This window comes from Ptychodera flava, chromosome 20, assembly GCF_041260155.1.
Source record: "Ptychodera flava strain L36383 chromosome 20, AS_Pfla_20210202, whole genome shotgun sequence".
NCBI classification, from domain to species: Eukaryota; Metazoa; Hemichordata; class Enteropneusta; family Ptychoderidae; genus Ptychodera; species Ptychodera flava.
In genome coordinates this window covers 36,754,061-36,770,288 of record NC_091947.1, presented here as the reverse complement: position 1 = coordinate 36,770,288, position 16,228 = coordinate 36,754,061, and the positions used below count along the sequence as shown (strand labels likewise).

Below are 16,228 nucleotides of genomic sequence, written 5' to 3'. Positions count from 1 at the left end.
AGCCATTGGTTGTTTTTGGACCTGAGTGTGCAAGGAATGCATGCCATTGGTTGGTTTGGACCTGAGTGTGCAGGGATTGCAAACCATTGGTGTTGGACCTGAGTGTACAGGGACTGCAAGCCATTGGTTGTTTTTGGACCTGAGTGTGCAAAGAATGCAAGCCATTGGTTGGTTTTGGACCTGAGTGTGCAGGGACTGCAAGCCATTGGTTATAAGTTTTGTAGAGTTATGATGGTATGTGAAACACACCGTTATAACAGACAAGTTGACATGAGACTTGGTCTATACAATAAATCAATTTCAGTTGATGGAAAAAGTCAAGTCAAAATATTCTCACCTCTGGAGGTAAATCATAATCTGGTTGATCATCGTCACTCATATCAGCATGGTCTCCCTGTTTGAAACAAAGATTAAAAAATTAAAAATGTTGTACGGTCTATAATCAAAACCAAGCACTGTGGCCTAAAACTTTCATTGCCTGTGCAGATCCGATCAAACCAAATACTTATGAACCCTAATAGAGGCATTAATCCTTTTCCCACCAAAATTTTAGGGTAACATTTTAACAATTTTTATGAATTTTTCTGTAATTTTTTTTATTCTTTTGGACCAAACGGACATCACATTTCATTGGCTACAGGTTTTCATCAAAATTTTGGCAAAAATCTGAAAACATTTGACTGTGGTACATTTTTATAAAGGCGACGAAAGTTGACTTTGGCACCCAAAGGGTTAATTATCACATCATCTGTGTTATGCAAGACTCTCAAACTTTGTCTCATGCTCAATACGACACAGGAACAGGTGATATGGTTAATAATATCTGATTACTTTGGTATCTGCATACAGAAATATTGGCAAGTATAAAAAATATATGGTCTTTCAAGGTGCAGGTTGTTTATCAGCTTTATTTCAAAACAAATTTATTAAATTGATAAAACTTTCAAAGGAAAACAACAGAGTTAGACAATTTCAATGGTAAATGTATAACATGAATTAATTCAAAAACAAGGGACTGGGGACTGTAGTGTAAATCTAGTATGTGGTTGGATGGATTTTGTTGTTTTACTGATTTCAAAGATGCTGGCAATAAAAACCGTCAATTGTGAACATTGTTGAAATTGTGCAGTATGTATGTAGTTGCATTGTCCACCCTTTGAACATGGCTAAAATTTACTGAAGAGAACAGAGTTTTAATGCTAGATGTTCAAGAATATTTAAACTACCGGTATGTGCAGAAAGTAATACACAAATCATGGTTATAACACTAACTACCAGTAGGCAGATTGCCTCATTTAACCATAGAACACAATCCTTTACACACCACTCTTACCGGTATTTGAACTATGTCAGAAGAGTCAAATGTTGCCTTTCAACATTTTAGACCAGAATGGTTGCTTGATCACTACCTAACAAAGATTCCTTTGTTTTAACCCTTTGAGCGCCAAAGTCTATTTTTGTCCCCTTTATAAAAGAAACCAAAATAAAATTTTCTCATATTTTTGAGAAAAAAATAAAAATTTTGAGAAAAAAGTGTAGCCAATGAAATGTGATGTCCATTTGGTCCAAAATTATCAAAAATGTACAGAAAAATTCATAAAAATTGGTAAAATTTCGCACGAAAGTTTTGGCGGGAGAAAATTACAGCGCTCAAAGGGTTAAAGGGATCATCTCTTGTCTTGTATGTTGATATAAAGCTATTAAGTAAATTACAATGTATGTGTATCATGATGAATGAATAGATGCATGATGGTAACACAGTCAAATAAATTGCCTTGAAGTCTTTATAGAAAGTGCCTATGATCTACAGTGACGATGATGCATATTGCATCTAAAGTTTGGTTACAATACTGATTCTGAGTGTACCTTTACCAAGACATTTTATTTTTGTACACTGTTACTGCTGACCACATCTTTGCTGTTGAGTACAAATGTGTTAAATTATGGTTGATATTCTTGGATCCTTAGGTAGTATGCACCTTGACAGTGAAAGACTTAAACTTTTGCTCTAACTCTCCTCAAGGGATCTTTCAATCATTCTCTTTCAGAATCAAGAATAAAAATGGGGAGGGGGGGGTCATCGTGCAAATTTGGTACTAGAGTAGACTTGGTTCAAGTCTGTGATTTGTGAATGTTTGAGTGGAGTGAACGCAATGATTTGTATTCTGCTTTCATGTGAAACGCGCGCGTGAGTGGACGCGATGAGTAGGGTGAACGCGATGAGTGGAGTGAACGCTATACAGCGGAGTTTCACCCGGAATCACAGACTTGGCTTTCTTGCACGATCTGCGTTGCTATAAATTATTCATGAGATGACGTTTTCTTTACTCATATATTATTCATAAGATGACATCGCTAAATTTTATACATTGGGAGGAGTTACCAATTGACCCAAACGAGACGAGCATAAAACTCACATGGCGTTGTTAACAAATGTCGAGTACGATCATTGCCACAAAAGTCAGCACGACCTCTGTTGTGTCACTGAAAACGCGTCAAAATATCTGTGTTGTTTGTGGGGCCCTTGTTGCAAAATCCGAAAATCGTCGCCGGTTATTCAAGGATGGAAAAAGACACCGTCCTTATAGTTTGTAGTCTGTTCTCTTACGTGCCCCACAGTCCCTCCACCACTTTTGGGGAGGGACCATGCGTGCCCAAAGCGATGGAAATCAAACAATGTGGGGCGACTTTGTATGTCAGTGATTTTCCGCTGCCGGTTGGTGCGCAGACGAACACATCTTTTCCCTCAATGTAACTCTCAACAAGCTTTCTTTGGTAATCTCGCATGATTAGCGATGGTCGACCGATCAGTTGTAAACGCGGTTGATGTACGAACTTGATACCATTATTCGCCCAGATATAAAACGTTCTCGATGTCTAGCTTTGCACGGAGATGACAACAAACTTTTTAATGCATGCAGAGGTTTATTAGCATGCGTTCTTCTTATTGGCCAGAATAACGGCGGGGGCTGTCAATCATTTTGTATTTGCTCTACGTCACTGTGTACACAGTCAGTCTCACCGCCTGTACTTTGCAAGAAGTCCAAGTCGGTGAATCCGGCAGAAACTAACTCACTACTGCGCAGACTCAAATGTGACGCTTTCAGTCGCTGAGAAAACCTGGCGTGAGCTGCCGAATTCCGGATAGGTTTGTACGAAATAGGAGAGACACAAGAGAAACTATTATAAATGATTTTATTTTTTTAAATTCACCGACTTGAACCAATTTTGGTACTAGAGAAACAAATTACCCAAGATTTACCGACATTAGAAATTAAAAATGGCCGCCACCCCTGTGTTAACTCTACAGAGGAAAAAAAAAATTTTCGAATTTCGAAAAACTAAGCCGGTAAAAAGTTTACTTTCACCAAGAGCTTTAAAATGAACCCCTACATGTGGTATATCAGAAAAGAATTGTAAAAGTTTGAGTCGGAATGTCTGTCCCGAGGTGCGTTCTACCTTAAATCAGCTTTTTAAAGCTTAATACACCTTTATTGTTACTTAACATGACTTGTGGAGAGAATGAACTTTCTCAGACAGAAATGGCTGCAGTAACTTACCCTATCATCATCAAAGTCAGAGCCCCAGCCATCATCTGAAAATTAAACAGATAATGATCATCAGACTCTTGATATTCTATTGGCACTAGAAGTGAGCCAATCCTTTTTTGTGGCCTGAGGACCAGTATTGAGGTAGACTTGGTGGTTTGAGGACCAGTACTGAGGTATACTGGATGGTTTGAGGAGCAGTACTGAGGTACACTTGCTAGTTTGAGGAGCAGTACTGAGGTGCACTTCAGTGGTTTGAAGACCAGTACTGAGGTTCACTTGGTTGTCTGAGGACCAGTACTGAGGTATACTTGGTGGTTTGAGAACCTGGGTATTGAGTTACACTCGGTGGTTTGAAGACCATTACTGAGGCACACTTAGGGAAAACAGATTCAAAATCTCATCTCTATAGGTCTTACCATATAATGCAATGGAGTTGGATTCAAAGTATGGTGGTAAATTTGTTGAGAGAGTAGATTAAGAAACTACGGTAGATTGAGAACAAAAATAATGACAATCATAAGGTGCTGCTATACTAATCCATCTAATCAAACAATTCATCAGCAACTGTTCTTGTTTTCATTGCAAAGTGAATAAATTAATTGAAAACAATGTGTGTCCTTTGTTTCTCATGGACTGCAAATTTCAAATTTGTTATATATGGACTAATTTTTTGAATGATACAATTTCCAAATTTATGGAATACTGAAATTTGAGGTCCATATGGACTAGATTGATGTTCTTCAGAACTTCTTCAGTACCGGTATACCAGTTGTGGGTTTTCTTGGGGATTTCTTCATGTAAATACAAAATTAATATTCAAATTATAGAATTATTATTCTGAAATTACAAAGGTCACCTTCATCATCTTCCATGTAATCCTTTGGAGCTGGTGCAGGAGCATGGTCTTTTTTGATGTTGGGTGCCCTGAAAAGATATCACAAACTTCAAACCTAGAACAAGTACTGAAACAAGTATGAATATTCATTTTGTGGTAGCAGATAATCTTATGAAAGTTATTTTGCATAACGTTAACCCTTTGCACCCTGACCCCCTGGTACTCTATGACGTCATCGGACATTTCTGTCCGAGCCGGGTTCAAAGGGTTAATCATAAACATCACTTTCTCTGAGGCAGTATCTTATTGTTCTGCAGAGAATTATATTGCTGTGAAGAAACTAAAATGACCTGTTTCTTCTGCACTGTATATGAAAAGGGACAACACTCTAGTCATTGTCATTAGCTAGCTTTGTTGAGCAATTTGATCAGTATATTAGAATACATTTCATTTGCAATTCAAGTGGGTAGCAATGTGATATGTGTTAGTTGTTGACATACAGTACGGTACATTCACATTAAATGGGAAGTTACAGGACTGTGGGTGCACAATAGGGAAATTACTGATGACACAGCGATTTGCATACACTGGGCGGGAGTTTTTGAATTCTCATAGCTTGCTTTGAATACTGGTTTGACATAATATCCCCTCATTGACTGAAAAAAAATTGTCCTGACACTGTTCATATTTTTTCTGGTTGACCTCAGCCCATGGACAGACAAGGCTAGGACAATTTGATTCACATGAACAGCCCTATATTGGTCTCCTGTACTGTAAGCTCTCTTTAACCCAAACATTTTACTTATAATAGACAAGCGACCTAGCGGCCGATATAGCTCCGCTGTGTTTATGTAGAGAATAACTATTTTTGACACATGTTGATGAAGGAGGTGGAAATCTTTGATAGCTCAATGCAGTGGCCAGAAAAAAGTGGCTAAAATAGCTGCAAAATAAACAATTGAAGATTTCATCATACTTTGCATATATCACATCGGATCATCCCTAAGAACATGTCAACCAAAGCTATCTGATGAGTAATTTTTGAGAATAAAATTTTCTGACCAAAAATGGCAACAATTGCCCCAAAAAATAAAAATTCCAGATTTCATCATAATTTCAAAAGATCAAATTTAGTTCATCTATAGAAACCTGTATACCAAATTTCAAAGCTGCTGGACCAGTATTTTTTGAGAAACACATTTTTTTAACCAAAAATGGAAAATATTGACCCAAAAATTCAAAATTGCTGATTTCATCATAATTTCAATAAATATCATTAAGGTGATCTGTAGGAACCTGTATACCAAATTGCAAAGCTATCAGATGAGTAGTTTTGGAAATACACATTTTTTGACCAAAAGTGGCAAAAATTGCCCCAAAAATACAAAATTGCAGATTTCAGCATAATTTCAATAAATATTATTTTGTTCATCTGTAGGAACCTGTATACCAAGTTTCAAAGCTATCAGATCAGTACTTTTGGAAATACACATTTTTTGACCAAAAATGGCAAAAATTGCCCCAAAAATACAAAATTACAGATTTCATCAGAAATTCAATATATATTACTTAGTTCATCTATAGAAACCTGTATACCAAATTTCAAAACTATCAGACCAGTACTTTTAGAGAAATACATTTTTTGACACAAAAATTGCCTTAAAAATGCAAATTTGCATATTTCTGCACAATTTGAACAAATCTGAAATAGATCATCCCTAGGGACATATGTACCAAATATCAAAGCTATCTGATAGGTACTTTTGAAGAAGAAGATTTTTAAAAGATTTTTTTACCAAAAATGACAAAAATTGCCTTAAAAATACAAAAATGCAAATTTCACCACGATTTGAACAAATCTGACTGAAGTCACCCCAGCGGTTTCAGAGAAGAAGATTTTTTTACCGAAAACACCAAAAAATGTCCCAAAAATACAAATATGCAAATTTCACCACGATTTGACTAAACTGAAATGAGGTTACCCCAAGTGAACTGCATATAAAATTTCAAAGCAATTGGACTCGCGGTTTCAGTGGAGAAGGCAATTGTTGACGGACGATGACGACGGAAAATCAACCTATTTGATAAGCTCCGCGTCGCTGACAGCGGAGCTAAAAAAGGATACAATACAATTTGACATACTATGCTATCAAACTGTACTATCATCAACAAGTTATGCCACCTCTCTTGTTTTTAAACAGATCAAATACCTGATAATGTCAAACAGCAATAACTGTCATAATAATTACCCTCAGAACTGTAATATTGAGAAACAATTTCAAACTCATTAGCATGAGATGAACAAAACCAACATATGATTCCCTATCATGTAGTCTAGTTCAGTTTGATTTGCTAGTCCTGCAGCATAGTTTGCTAGACCTGCAGCATAGTTTGCTAGACCTGCAGCTAGTCCTAAAGACTAGTTTAGTAGTTCTACAGTCTAATTTGCTGGTCTTACGGTCTAGTTTGGTAGTCCTACAGTCTAATTTGCTGGTCTTACAGTCTAGTTTGATAGTCCTACAGTCTAGTTTGCTAGTCCTACAGTCTAGTTTGCTACACCTGCAGCGTAGTTTGCTAGACCTACAGTTTACATGTACATGTAGTTTGCTAGTCCTGCAAGTAAATCTTGCATATTTTTCCATCATGGAATTAACATTAACTTATTCACAGTCTTTTGGCACATTCATTGGTGCAAGCAATTATATATTGGCACTCCCTGACTTACTAGCAATGGATTTGCTGACCCCCAGAATGACAAACGTACATGTAGTTGTGATTAGCCTGTTATTACTAATGTGATTTAGTTTATGCGAATTTGACTTTCCAGTCAAACTTACCCAAATTTTCTTAAAAACCCTTTCCTTCCTTTAACTTTTTCCACTTGCTTGACCATGGACCTAGAACAAAAAAAATGTTTAGTTTAAGTTCATTAAAACAAATAATAAAGACAGCAGTATTAAAAGAGGTACATGTTGATGAGAGTCTGGTTCAGAAATACACATCCAGCCACTCTATGTACCAGCGGTACTCTCTGAGTCTGGTTCAGAAATTCACATCTATCCACTCTATGTACTGGGGGTACTCTCTCTATATTCATACCGGTAACTTTAGCAATGTAAGCACAATGACAGCCCAATGACAGCAATGTCTTCCTGATCATGTTGTATGTTTGTATTAATTGATTTAGAATTTGATGGATGCACACTTTAGTGAGATTTTTTGAAAAAGAGAGCTATCTTTATCTAACTTGCTTATGACCTTCTTTCCATTGTGAGATAATGAGCTGCCACGGTTGTGTTTTTGACACGTCTTGGGCACGTCTCCGACACGACTTGAACGTGCCTAAATGCCGTCAAAAAACCGGCCGAGTCTGAACACAAGTTTTGCTGTGTACTGTATCTGGGAAAGGAGCAGCCACATACTGAGGTTCAGTTTCAAAGTAAATTTTCCATGTATGTACTTATTATCCCAGCAAATGCTGGCACTAAAACTCTTGACACTAATTTAACAGAAAGCAGAAAACTGTTTCTGTAAAGGATTTTGCGGACCAAATGGACTGGACAACTGCTACTGAAATCTTGATTAGTTGGCTAAAGCAAACTCAACGGCTTGGATGATCATTTGTGGCTTGCTACGCCTACATGTACACTGGACTGGTGGATCTGAAAATGATTGCTCATCCCTGTAAGTGTAACCCATATCCACTGATCACCAAATGATTATGGTGACGGCAGGCTTGAAAAAGTGACTTTGTTGAAAACAATAAGAAGCTAGTGTCTCTAGAAAGAGAAAACCTTCCTCTTCCTCTGAAGTTGGAATGCAAATATTCTTTTTCCCCTCTTTACTGAAATTGAAACAGGTCATTTGTTGCAGGAAACAGGGCTGGAAAAACTATCAAGTTGAAGACCTATTTTCCCCATAAAAGTTGGCCCTGGTAAACATCAGACCATACTTCCTTTGGATTTCCTGACCAAATTACAGGCCTATTTTCTAAACACTAGCATTTTAATATGGTATCATATTTATATATTTTTTGTATATTTCTGTTATATCATGTATGTAATATCACACAGGTTGGTGGGGGATATTATAAAAAATTGGATGTAGTATTGTTTAGGTGAGCTGATTACAATCCCTTTGCAAACATGGAAATAATGATGAATATACGTAACATCACACTATCATTGCCGAATAGCTCATACCCAGACTAAGTTTATTTATGGTAAGTGACTACACATGAATTACACAATATCAGCCAAATCACAACTTAGATTTTCTATGGACTTTAAGATTGCTTAAATTATGTTTTCTTCATTCTTTTTGAGATGTTACAGTGGATTATTTTTATCTATTGATACCCCATGAGCCGTCAACATTTGTATCCTACATGTACATTGTACATTAAAGGTCTGGTTAAATGCCCATGTTGCAAAATCACAGAAATACAGTTGATGTTCTATAAAACAGTTACATTCATTTCTTTTTTCGTTTAGCGCGCGTGATTATGAAATATGGCAAAAGAAAAATGCAATGTGGGCGTGTCCCCCGAGCCTCTCCAGAAGACTTTATTCGGCTTTCAAAGTTTGCCCGACGCCGTATCTCATAACGGGAAGTAAAGTATTTCACACCTCCGTAAGCTCCCTGCGGGGGTAACTTCTAAGCTTTCCGCTTACATGATCAGGACAGTGTCCTCCTTCACTATGGGAAAACGTTCTTTTGGTGGCTGTGACAGCAGCAAGAACATGAATGGCTCAACTGTAAACTTTTTCAAGTTCCTGTCAAGTGAAGAGTGTTTGAACCATAATGTGCTTGTCTCTGCTGGTTCGTACGATCAGCCACGGTCCCTCGGCTGAGCCAGCCTCGCTACTTGCTACACAGAAGGTTGGGACCGCAATGCAAATCAACTGCATGAACACCAACACTGAACGTTTTGACTGCCATTAAAATGCGCTTGTCTAAAACACGGAACGTCGGGACCGCAATGCAAAACGACAGTAACTTAAAACATAAATGGGACCGTGATTAAAATGCACCACAACTACAACACGGAAGGTTGGGACCACGATGCAAATCAGCTGCATGAACAACAACACTGAACAGCGTGTTCATTTTTTAGCCGGATGCCGGCCAAATTGACCGGCTACTTTCGTATATTGGCCGGCTACTTTTCAGCACTGTTTCGCTCTCTGGCCCGGAAATTCTGGTTTTGATAACAATAATTAGATTTTTTGGTACATGGTGGTCTTGCAAGCCGCAGATAATATTTCAGAAGTGCCGATGTGGCTATTAATGTAGTCTAGCAATTTACGCGGTGAACTTGTTGCTATCACTGTAGTACCGCGATCAGCGAACGTGGTGTTAGTACTATACACTGGGAATCGCTCTCGAGGTCAACCTGGCTCGCCCGATTACAGCCCGAATTATTCCGACGTTCACATCGGGTATAGCCGAAAATTGGACTAATATACAATTACGTTATGCCCGCGAATAGCCGACCATTTCCGAATGAAGCCGATTTTGTTTCGCTCAAACGCGGAAGAGAAAATCGACGCTTGAGAGCTTTGGTTTTCTGCGTAAGAGTAGGGCCTAGTCTGATGGGTTGGTAGGTTTTTGATCAAATCTAAAGCGACCACAAGTTACTGAGTCTCATTTTTCATACTTTCGAAACGCCATGTCAATCTATATCCATGGTCGATCACGATGTCAATATTCAACTCAGTCGATCGACATCGCGTTTTGTGGAGGGGCCGTGGTTGTGTGCATCCCGGAAGAGAAAGTCGACGCTTGAAAACTTTGATTTTCTGACTTTGTCTGTTGGTTTTGGGAGGTTTAGATCAAATCTAAACAAACAAAAAATTACTTGGTCTCACTTTTCGTACTATTGAAACGCTACGTCGATCACAGTGTCAAATTTCAGGTCGACCGATATCGCGTTGTGTGTACTGTCACTGTGTTACAATTGACTACCGGTACTTTGTACACACACGGCGTAGTACAGGCTGGCATTCAGTGTCGTTAGTTTGAGGTTTTATCAAACATGAACTCTGAAATTTAGCTCTCTTTTTCAATTATATTCAACATCAGCAAAAAATCAATAATCAGCTCGCGGATTCGTTTTATTGTGAAATTAGTACAGTGAATTAAATTCACTGAAAATTGTGTTCCTATAATTCATTGAATTGAATAAACTCTTTGATTTTACTGTATCGTCAATCACGTTTATTTAAATCAGTAAAACACTTTGTACGGCCAGGCTGGTCAGGATTCTAGCGGATCATTATCTGGATTGTGAAAACCCTAGGCCCCACGTTCTATGATGTATTTCAAAATGTTTGTTCAAGTCATGAGCTAACATAATTCTACACAACAGTCTGGTGAAATTTTGCTGTTATCCTTGTCAACTGAATGCAGTTGACAGGCCTGAGTGATATCAATTAATTTTTCTGACTTTTCTTTTAAACTTTATCCCTAATTGGCAGTGATAATGATTATTCTGTATGCTGAAATGGTCTTTAAAACTGTACAAGAATGCATAAAATTACTCCAAAATGTCTTCAAAATTAAAAAGTTCTTGCCCACCCCGTCCCTGAAACCCTCCCCCTTTGTGTGTGTTGAAATAACCTTTTATACACTGTATAAGAATGCATGAAATTGCTCAGAAATGTCTTCAAATTTAAATATAATCCTTAACACTCTCATCATGCTGAAATGGTCTTTCATACAATCAATAATGCATGAAATTACTCCAAAATGTCTTCAAATTTTAAAAATTTCTTGCACACAGGGAGGGGACCCCCTCCCTGAAACCCTCCCTCCTGTGTGTATGTTGGAATAGCCTTTTATACACTGTATAAGAATGCATGAAATTGCTCAGAACTGTCACACATCAAAATAAAAATTGAAACATAGGGTCAGTTGGCTTTTTTCTGATTTTAAAGATTTTATGTAGTGTACATGTAATAGAACCTAGAGAGCCATTTGCAGGTTGACTGTGTGATACCTCAAAGATGAGTTACCTAGGGCTGACCTGCAGATGAGCAGAAGATGTTATACCATTGGTTATAGGATTTACACACCTGTTTGTGCAATGTGAATTCACAGAAACATAGAGCAATTGACCAATCTCAGATAACCTTGAAAAAGCTGTGGGCATCCCCATACTTGGGGATTATTGACATGCAAAGTGCTTTTGCCTGTGATTAGCATAACTACAAAGCAGGCTTGTGTCAGATGCAAATCCTCAATGCCAGCAAATCAACTCTTGTCAATCAATAAATATGACTACTCTGGTAATTTACATCTAGTGAGCATAAAACCTCCTGTAAACTCATCAGGAGAACCAATCAGGTAATTACAGGATACCCTGCAGCTGTGATGCTCCTGATTGTTGGCGGTACAGATTATGCACCTATTTTTAAAAGTACAATGTACATGCATTAATGAAAACAGGAAAATGTGACATAATGGATGAGAACATCAGAATATCAGATGTCATTGAAAACACACTGAAGTGAATGTGTTTGATACACTGTGCCACTTCTCATTCATTTCCACATAATGCAATGTCCAGCCCTGTCAATAGTTCCATCTTACAGTTTGAAAAATTGCATTTATTCATCAGTGAGGTCATAAGGTCAAATATCAGATTTCGTTGTAAAGTCCTTTGGTGATTCCAACAGAGGTAGGCAAATAATTCAGAATGAAGAATGATGTTGAGGACAACCCCCAGGTTTGTTAGTAGTGAAAGCCTACAAGGATCGTTTCTTTGTATAGTCTGCCAGCCATGAAAGCCTACCAGTCTGGTTTATCAGTATAATCTGCTAGCAATGGAAGCCTACCAGGATGGTTTCTCAGTATAATTTGCCAGCCTAGATGCTTAGTACAAGGTAAGATGCCTTATACAAGGTAAGATATGTATAGATACATGTACCTAGTACAATTAAGGTAAGATACCCTTTACAAGGTAAGATACCTTGTACAAGTTAAGATACCTTGTACAAGCTACATGTAGTAAAATATTCAAGTACGAGGTAAGATACCTAGTACAAGGTAAGATACTTGATTGCAGCAATGACATCGCATCTAGGGGGGTCATTAAGAGTGATCCTATATGTTTGGCTGCATGTGAATTTCATTAGAAATTTACCTGAAAATTACTTTGCTAAACACAAATATGCTTCCCTCTATACAAAGCCAAGCCATGAAAAGTTTAGCTTTAAATTCCCTTTTAAACTTTAAATTTCATTTTACAGACAAATACATGTAGTTGCTTATGCAGTGACATACTAGGACCAAGTAAAATTCAACTGAGGAAGACAATTCAACCAGTCAACTGGCTTATGTGGCTTAGTCTGCCATTATTTTCAATCAAAACAACAATGAAGAGAATTTGTTCATAACACTTTAAAATCTAACATGGAAACAACTGTACTCACTATTCTACTGATTTTTTGACAAAAGTTAGAATTTTTACCAAATATTAAAAGCAAATAAATTTGAAGATATTATAAGGACTGCATAGCCAAAGCTTGCCCATTACTTAATCAAATCTGAGTATCTGAATATCATCATTAAAAAATCCATATACCAGTATACCGGTACCTTCCGTAGTGTGGACATGTATAAAAAGGTTGACCGTTTCACTTTAAATTTCTTGCATGCTGGTACAGATTCTCAGACAATCTAGTCCAGCAACTGGGGAGAGAATTTCTGGCTGTGTAAAGGTGGAGTTACACATTGCCACCACAGTTTTTTCACATCAAAGATGACAAGGAAACTTCTTCACACTGCATAGTTCCAGAAAACAGAGAATCTACAGTTTATTAAGGTAGCAATACAATGTACCGGTAGTTGGCTTGAAGGGGTATATATTTGGGGTGGAAAAGCTCAAATTTGGTATTAATGATAAAACTGTCAGTTAACTACTAGACTGTAAACAACTGACAGTAAGTAAACCATTACATTGTGGACAACCAACAGTTAGTAACTAAACCCACTAGATTCTAGACAACCAACGGGTCAGTAACCCACTAGATTCTAACATGGCAGTGAGTAAACCACTACATTGTGGACAACCAACAGTTAGTAACTAAACCCACTAGATTCTAGACAACCAACAGGTCAGTAACCCACTAGATTCTAGACAACCAACGGGTCAGTTACCCACTAGATTCTAGACAACCAACGGGTCAGTAACCCACTAGATTCTAGACAACCAACGGGTCAGTACCCACTAGATTCCAGACAACCAAATGTCAGTAGCCCACTAAATTCTAGATAACCAACGGGTCAGTAACCCACTAGATTCTAGACAACAACGGGTCAGTACCCACTAGATTCTAGACAACCAACGGGTCAGTAACCCACTAGATTCTAGACAACCAAATGTCAGTAGCCCACTAAATTCTAGATAACCAACGGGTCAGTAACCCACTAGATTCTAGACAACCAACGGGTCAGTACCCACTAGATTCTAGACAACCAAATGTCAGTAGCCCACTAGATTCTAGACAACCAAATGTCAGTAGCCCACTAGATTCTAGACAACCAACGGGTCAGTAACCCACTAGATTCTAACAGGCAAGTGAGTAAACCACTACATTGTGGACAACCAACAGTTAGTAACTAAACCCACTAGATTCTAGACAACCAACAGGTCAGTAACCCACTAGATTCTAGACAACCAACGGGTCAGTTACCCACTAGATTCTAGACAATCAACACTTTATAATAGTGACCCACTAGATTCTTACATGGCAGTGAGTAAACCACTACATTGTGGACAACCAATAGTCAGTAACCAACAACATTCCAGACAACCAACAGTAAGTAACTGACAACATTCTAGACAACCAGTGGTCAGTAACCCACTAGATTCTAGACACATAGCAGTAAGTATCACTACATTCTAGACACCAAATTGTTGGTAGCCCACTAGATTCTAGACAACCAACAGTTAGTAATCTACTAGATTCTAGACAACCAACAGTTAGTAACCAACTAGATTCTAGACAACCAACAGTTAGTAACCATCTAGATTCTAACTGGCAGTGAGTAAACACTAGATTCTAGCTAACCAACAGTTGGTAACTGACTAGATTCTAAGTGGCAGTGAGCAAACACTAGATTCTAGACAACCAACAGTTAGTAACCATCTAGATTCTAACTGGCAGTGAGTAAACACTAGATTCTAGATAACCAACAGTTAGTAACTGACTAGATTCTAATTGGCAGTCAGTTACCCACTAGATTCTAGACAACCAACCGTCACAAACCAACTACATTCTAGACAACCAACGTCAGTAGCCAGCTAGATTCTAGATAACCAACAGTCAGTAACCCACTAAATTCTAGATAACCAACTGTCAGTAGCCAGCTAGATTCTAGACAACCAACGGGTCAGTTACCCACGGGATTCTAGACAATTGGCAGTCAGTAACCCACTACATTGTAGACAACAAACCCACTACACATTGTAGGGAAGAGGCAGTCACAAGTGAGACACCTCTGATGCTCCGTGTTTTTATCTCTAGTGACTCTTTGGTGTTGTCTTGGTTTGTAACAGTCTCACCAAATTTAGTCTTCACAAGAGGAACAGATACTGTCAGAGTGCACAACAGGGATAGAGGTACTTACTTCTGTTTTTTCTCTGGAAATTCATGGTTCATTGCAGCAAGAGACTGCTCTGAAATCATCTGAAAATCAAAGCATACAGTTCTGTTAAATAAGTCTGATATGAGTTGAAAAATCCAATTAATGCAGTAGGTTATGGCGTATAGTAAGGTTGTCTATAGCATGTGTGTACTGTATACTTTAGTGAGATATTCTTATCATGGTTAGCAAAATGACAAATACCTCACTTTTATATGCAGTATTTATAATCTTAACTTTGAAACCCGATTCAATACAGCTGGAAATTCATCTAACGTTAATAAATGAAGGATTTTTCGGTCCTTTGTCAGAGTCAACAGATTAACCCAACAATCCGAGTGTGTACTTAACCCTTTGAGTGCCAAAGTCAACTTTTGTCGCCTATATGCAATTTACCCCAGTCAAATATTTTCAGATTTTTGCCAAAATTTGGAAGAAAACCTGTAGCCAAAGAAATGTGATGTCTGTTTGGTCCAAAATAATAAAATAAATTACAGAAAAATTCATAAAAATTGTTAAAATGTTGCACTAAAATTTTGCTTGGAAAAATTACAGCACTCAAAGGGTAAATTCTCAATAAGCCATTAACATACCTGCAGACACAAGACAGAGTTGTATATATATGAGGAAACACCACAATTTTTGTGTTGCTTGTTTTTCATGTCATTAATGGAATGAGGAAGACATATCCTTTTACGGTAAACACAAAATTTGTCATTTGCATATTTTACTGATATTGTTTGTGTTTCTGGCCTATCAAAATCTATGAGCATCACTTGGTATATCTCATTTGGAGCAGGGTGCAGAATGAAGATGTTTCCTGAAAAAATAGATGACTGACTGTCGTACACCAAATTGAATGTAATCGTCAAAGCTTGAAAGATGGTAGGTGGTTAAGCAAATATTGTGTTAGATTTTGCATCAACACAAATTAACTTTCCAAAGCAGGGCCAGGTTATTTCAATAATATATTCCAAATCGCCCCCTTCCCCCAAACTCATTCCATGCGAGATCCCCCTTTGCCCTTATAGCTATGTCTGCATTTCCTGAGTGTTTACTATTTTTGCACCCATGTTCAATTGCATGGCTATATATGGTTCACATATTTCTAATTTTTGTGTATATGAGAACTTCTCATTGTCAGTAAATATATTCTTATGTCAACAAAATACTAAATTTATGGAAATTTTGC

General features: G+C 37.7%; 2 protein-coding genes across 4 annotated transcripts in view; one reads left to right on the top strand and one right to left on the bottom strand.

Moving 5' to 3' along the window:
• Positions 1-16,228, bottom strand: part of LOC139120852 (B-cell linker protein-like) — an 83,419-nt gene that overhangs the window by 44,000 nt on the left and 23,191 nt on the right. For both annotated transcript variants that reach the window (XM_070685452.1, XM_070685453.1), the window contains exons 3-7: positions 15,022-15,080; positions 7,224-7,283; positions 4,408-4,475; positions 3,561-3,595; positions 338-394 (exon numbers count right to left, since the gene is read on the bottom strand). In XM_070685452.1, coding sequence (XP_070541553.1) covers positions 338-394; positions 3,561-3,595; positions 4,408-4,475; positions 7,224-7,283; positions 15,022-15,080 — 279 coding nt within the window. The remainder of the gene's footprint in view (positions 1-337; positions 395-3,560; positions 3,596-4,407; positions 4,476-7,223; positions 7,284-15,021; positions 15,081-16,228) is intronic.
• LOC139120851 (schlafen family member 11-like) overlaps positions 12,134-16,228 on the top strand; it is a 74,570-nt gene continuing 70,475 nt past the window's right edge. For both annotated transcript variants that reach the window (XM_070685451.1, XM_070685449.1), the window contains exon 1: positions 12,134-12,272. In XM_070685451.1, coding sequence (XP_070541552.1) covers positions 12,259-12,272 — 14 coding nt within the window. In that variant the 5' untranslated portion in view covers positions 12,134-12,258. The remainder of the gene's footprint in view (positions 12,273-16,228) is intronic.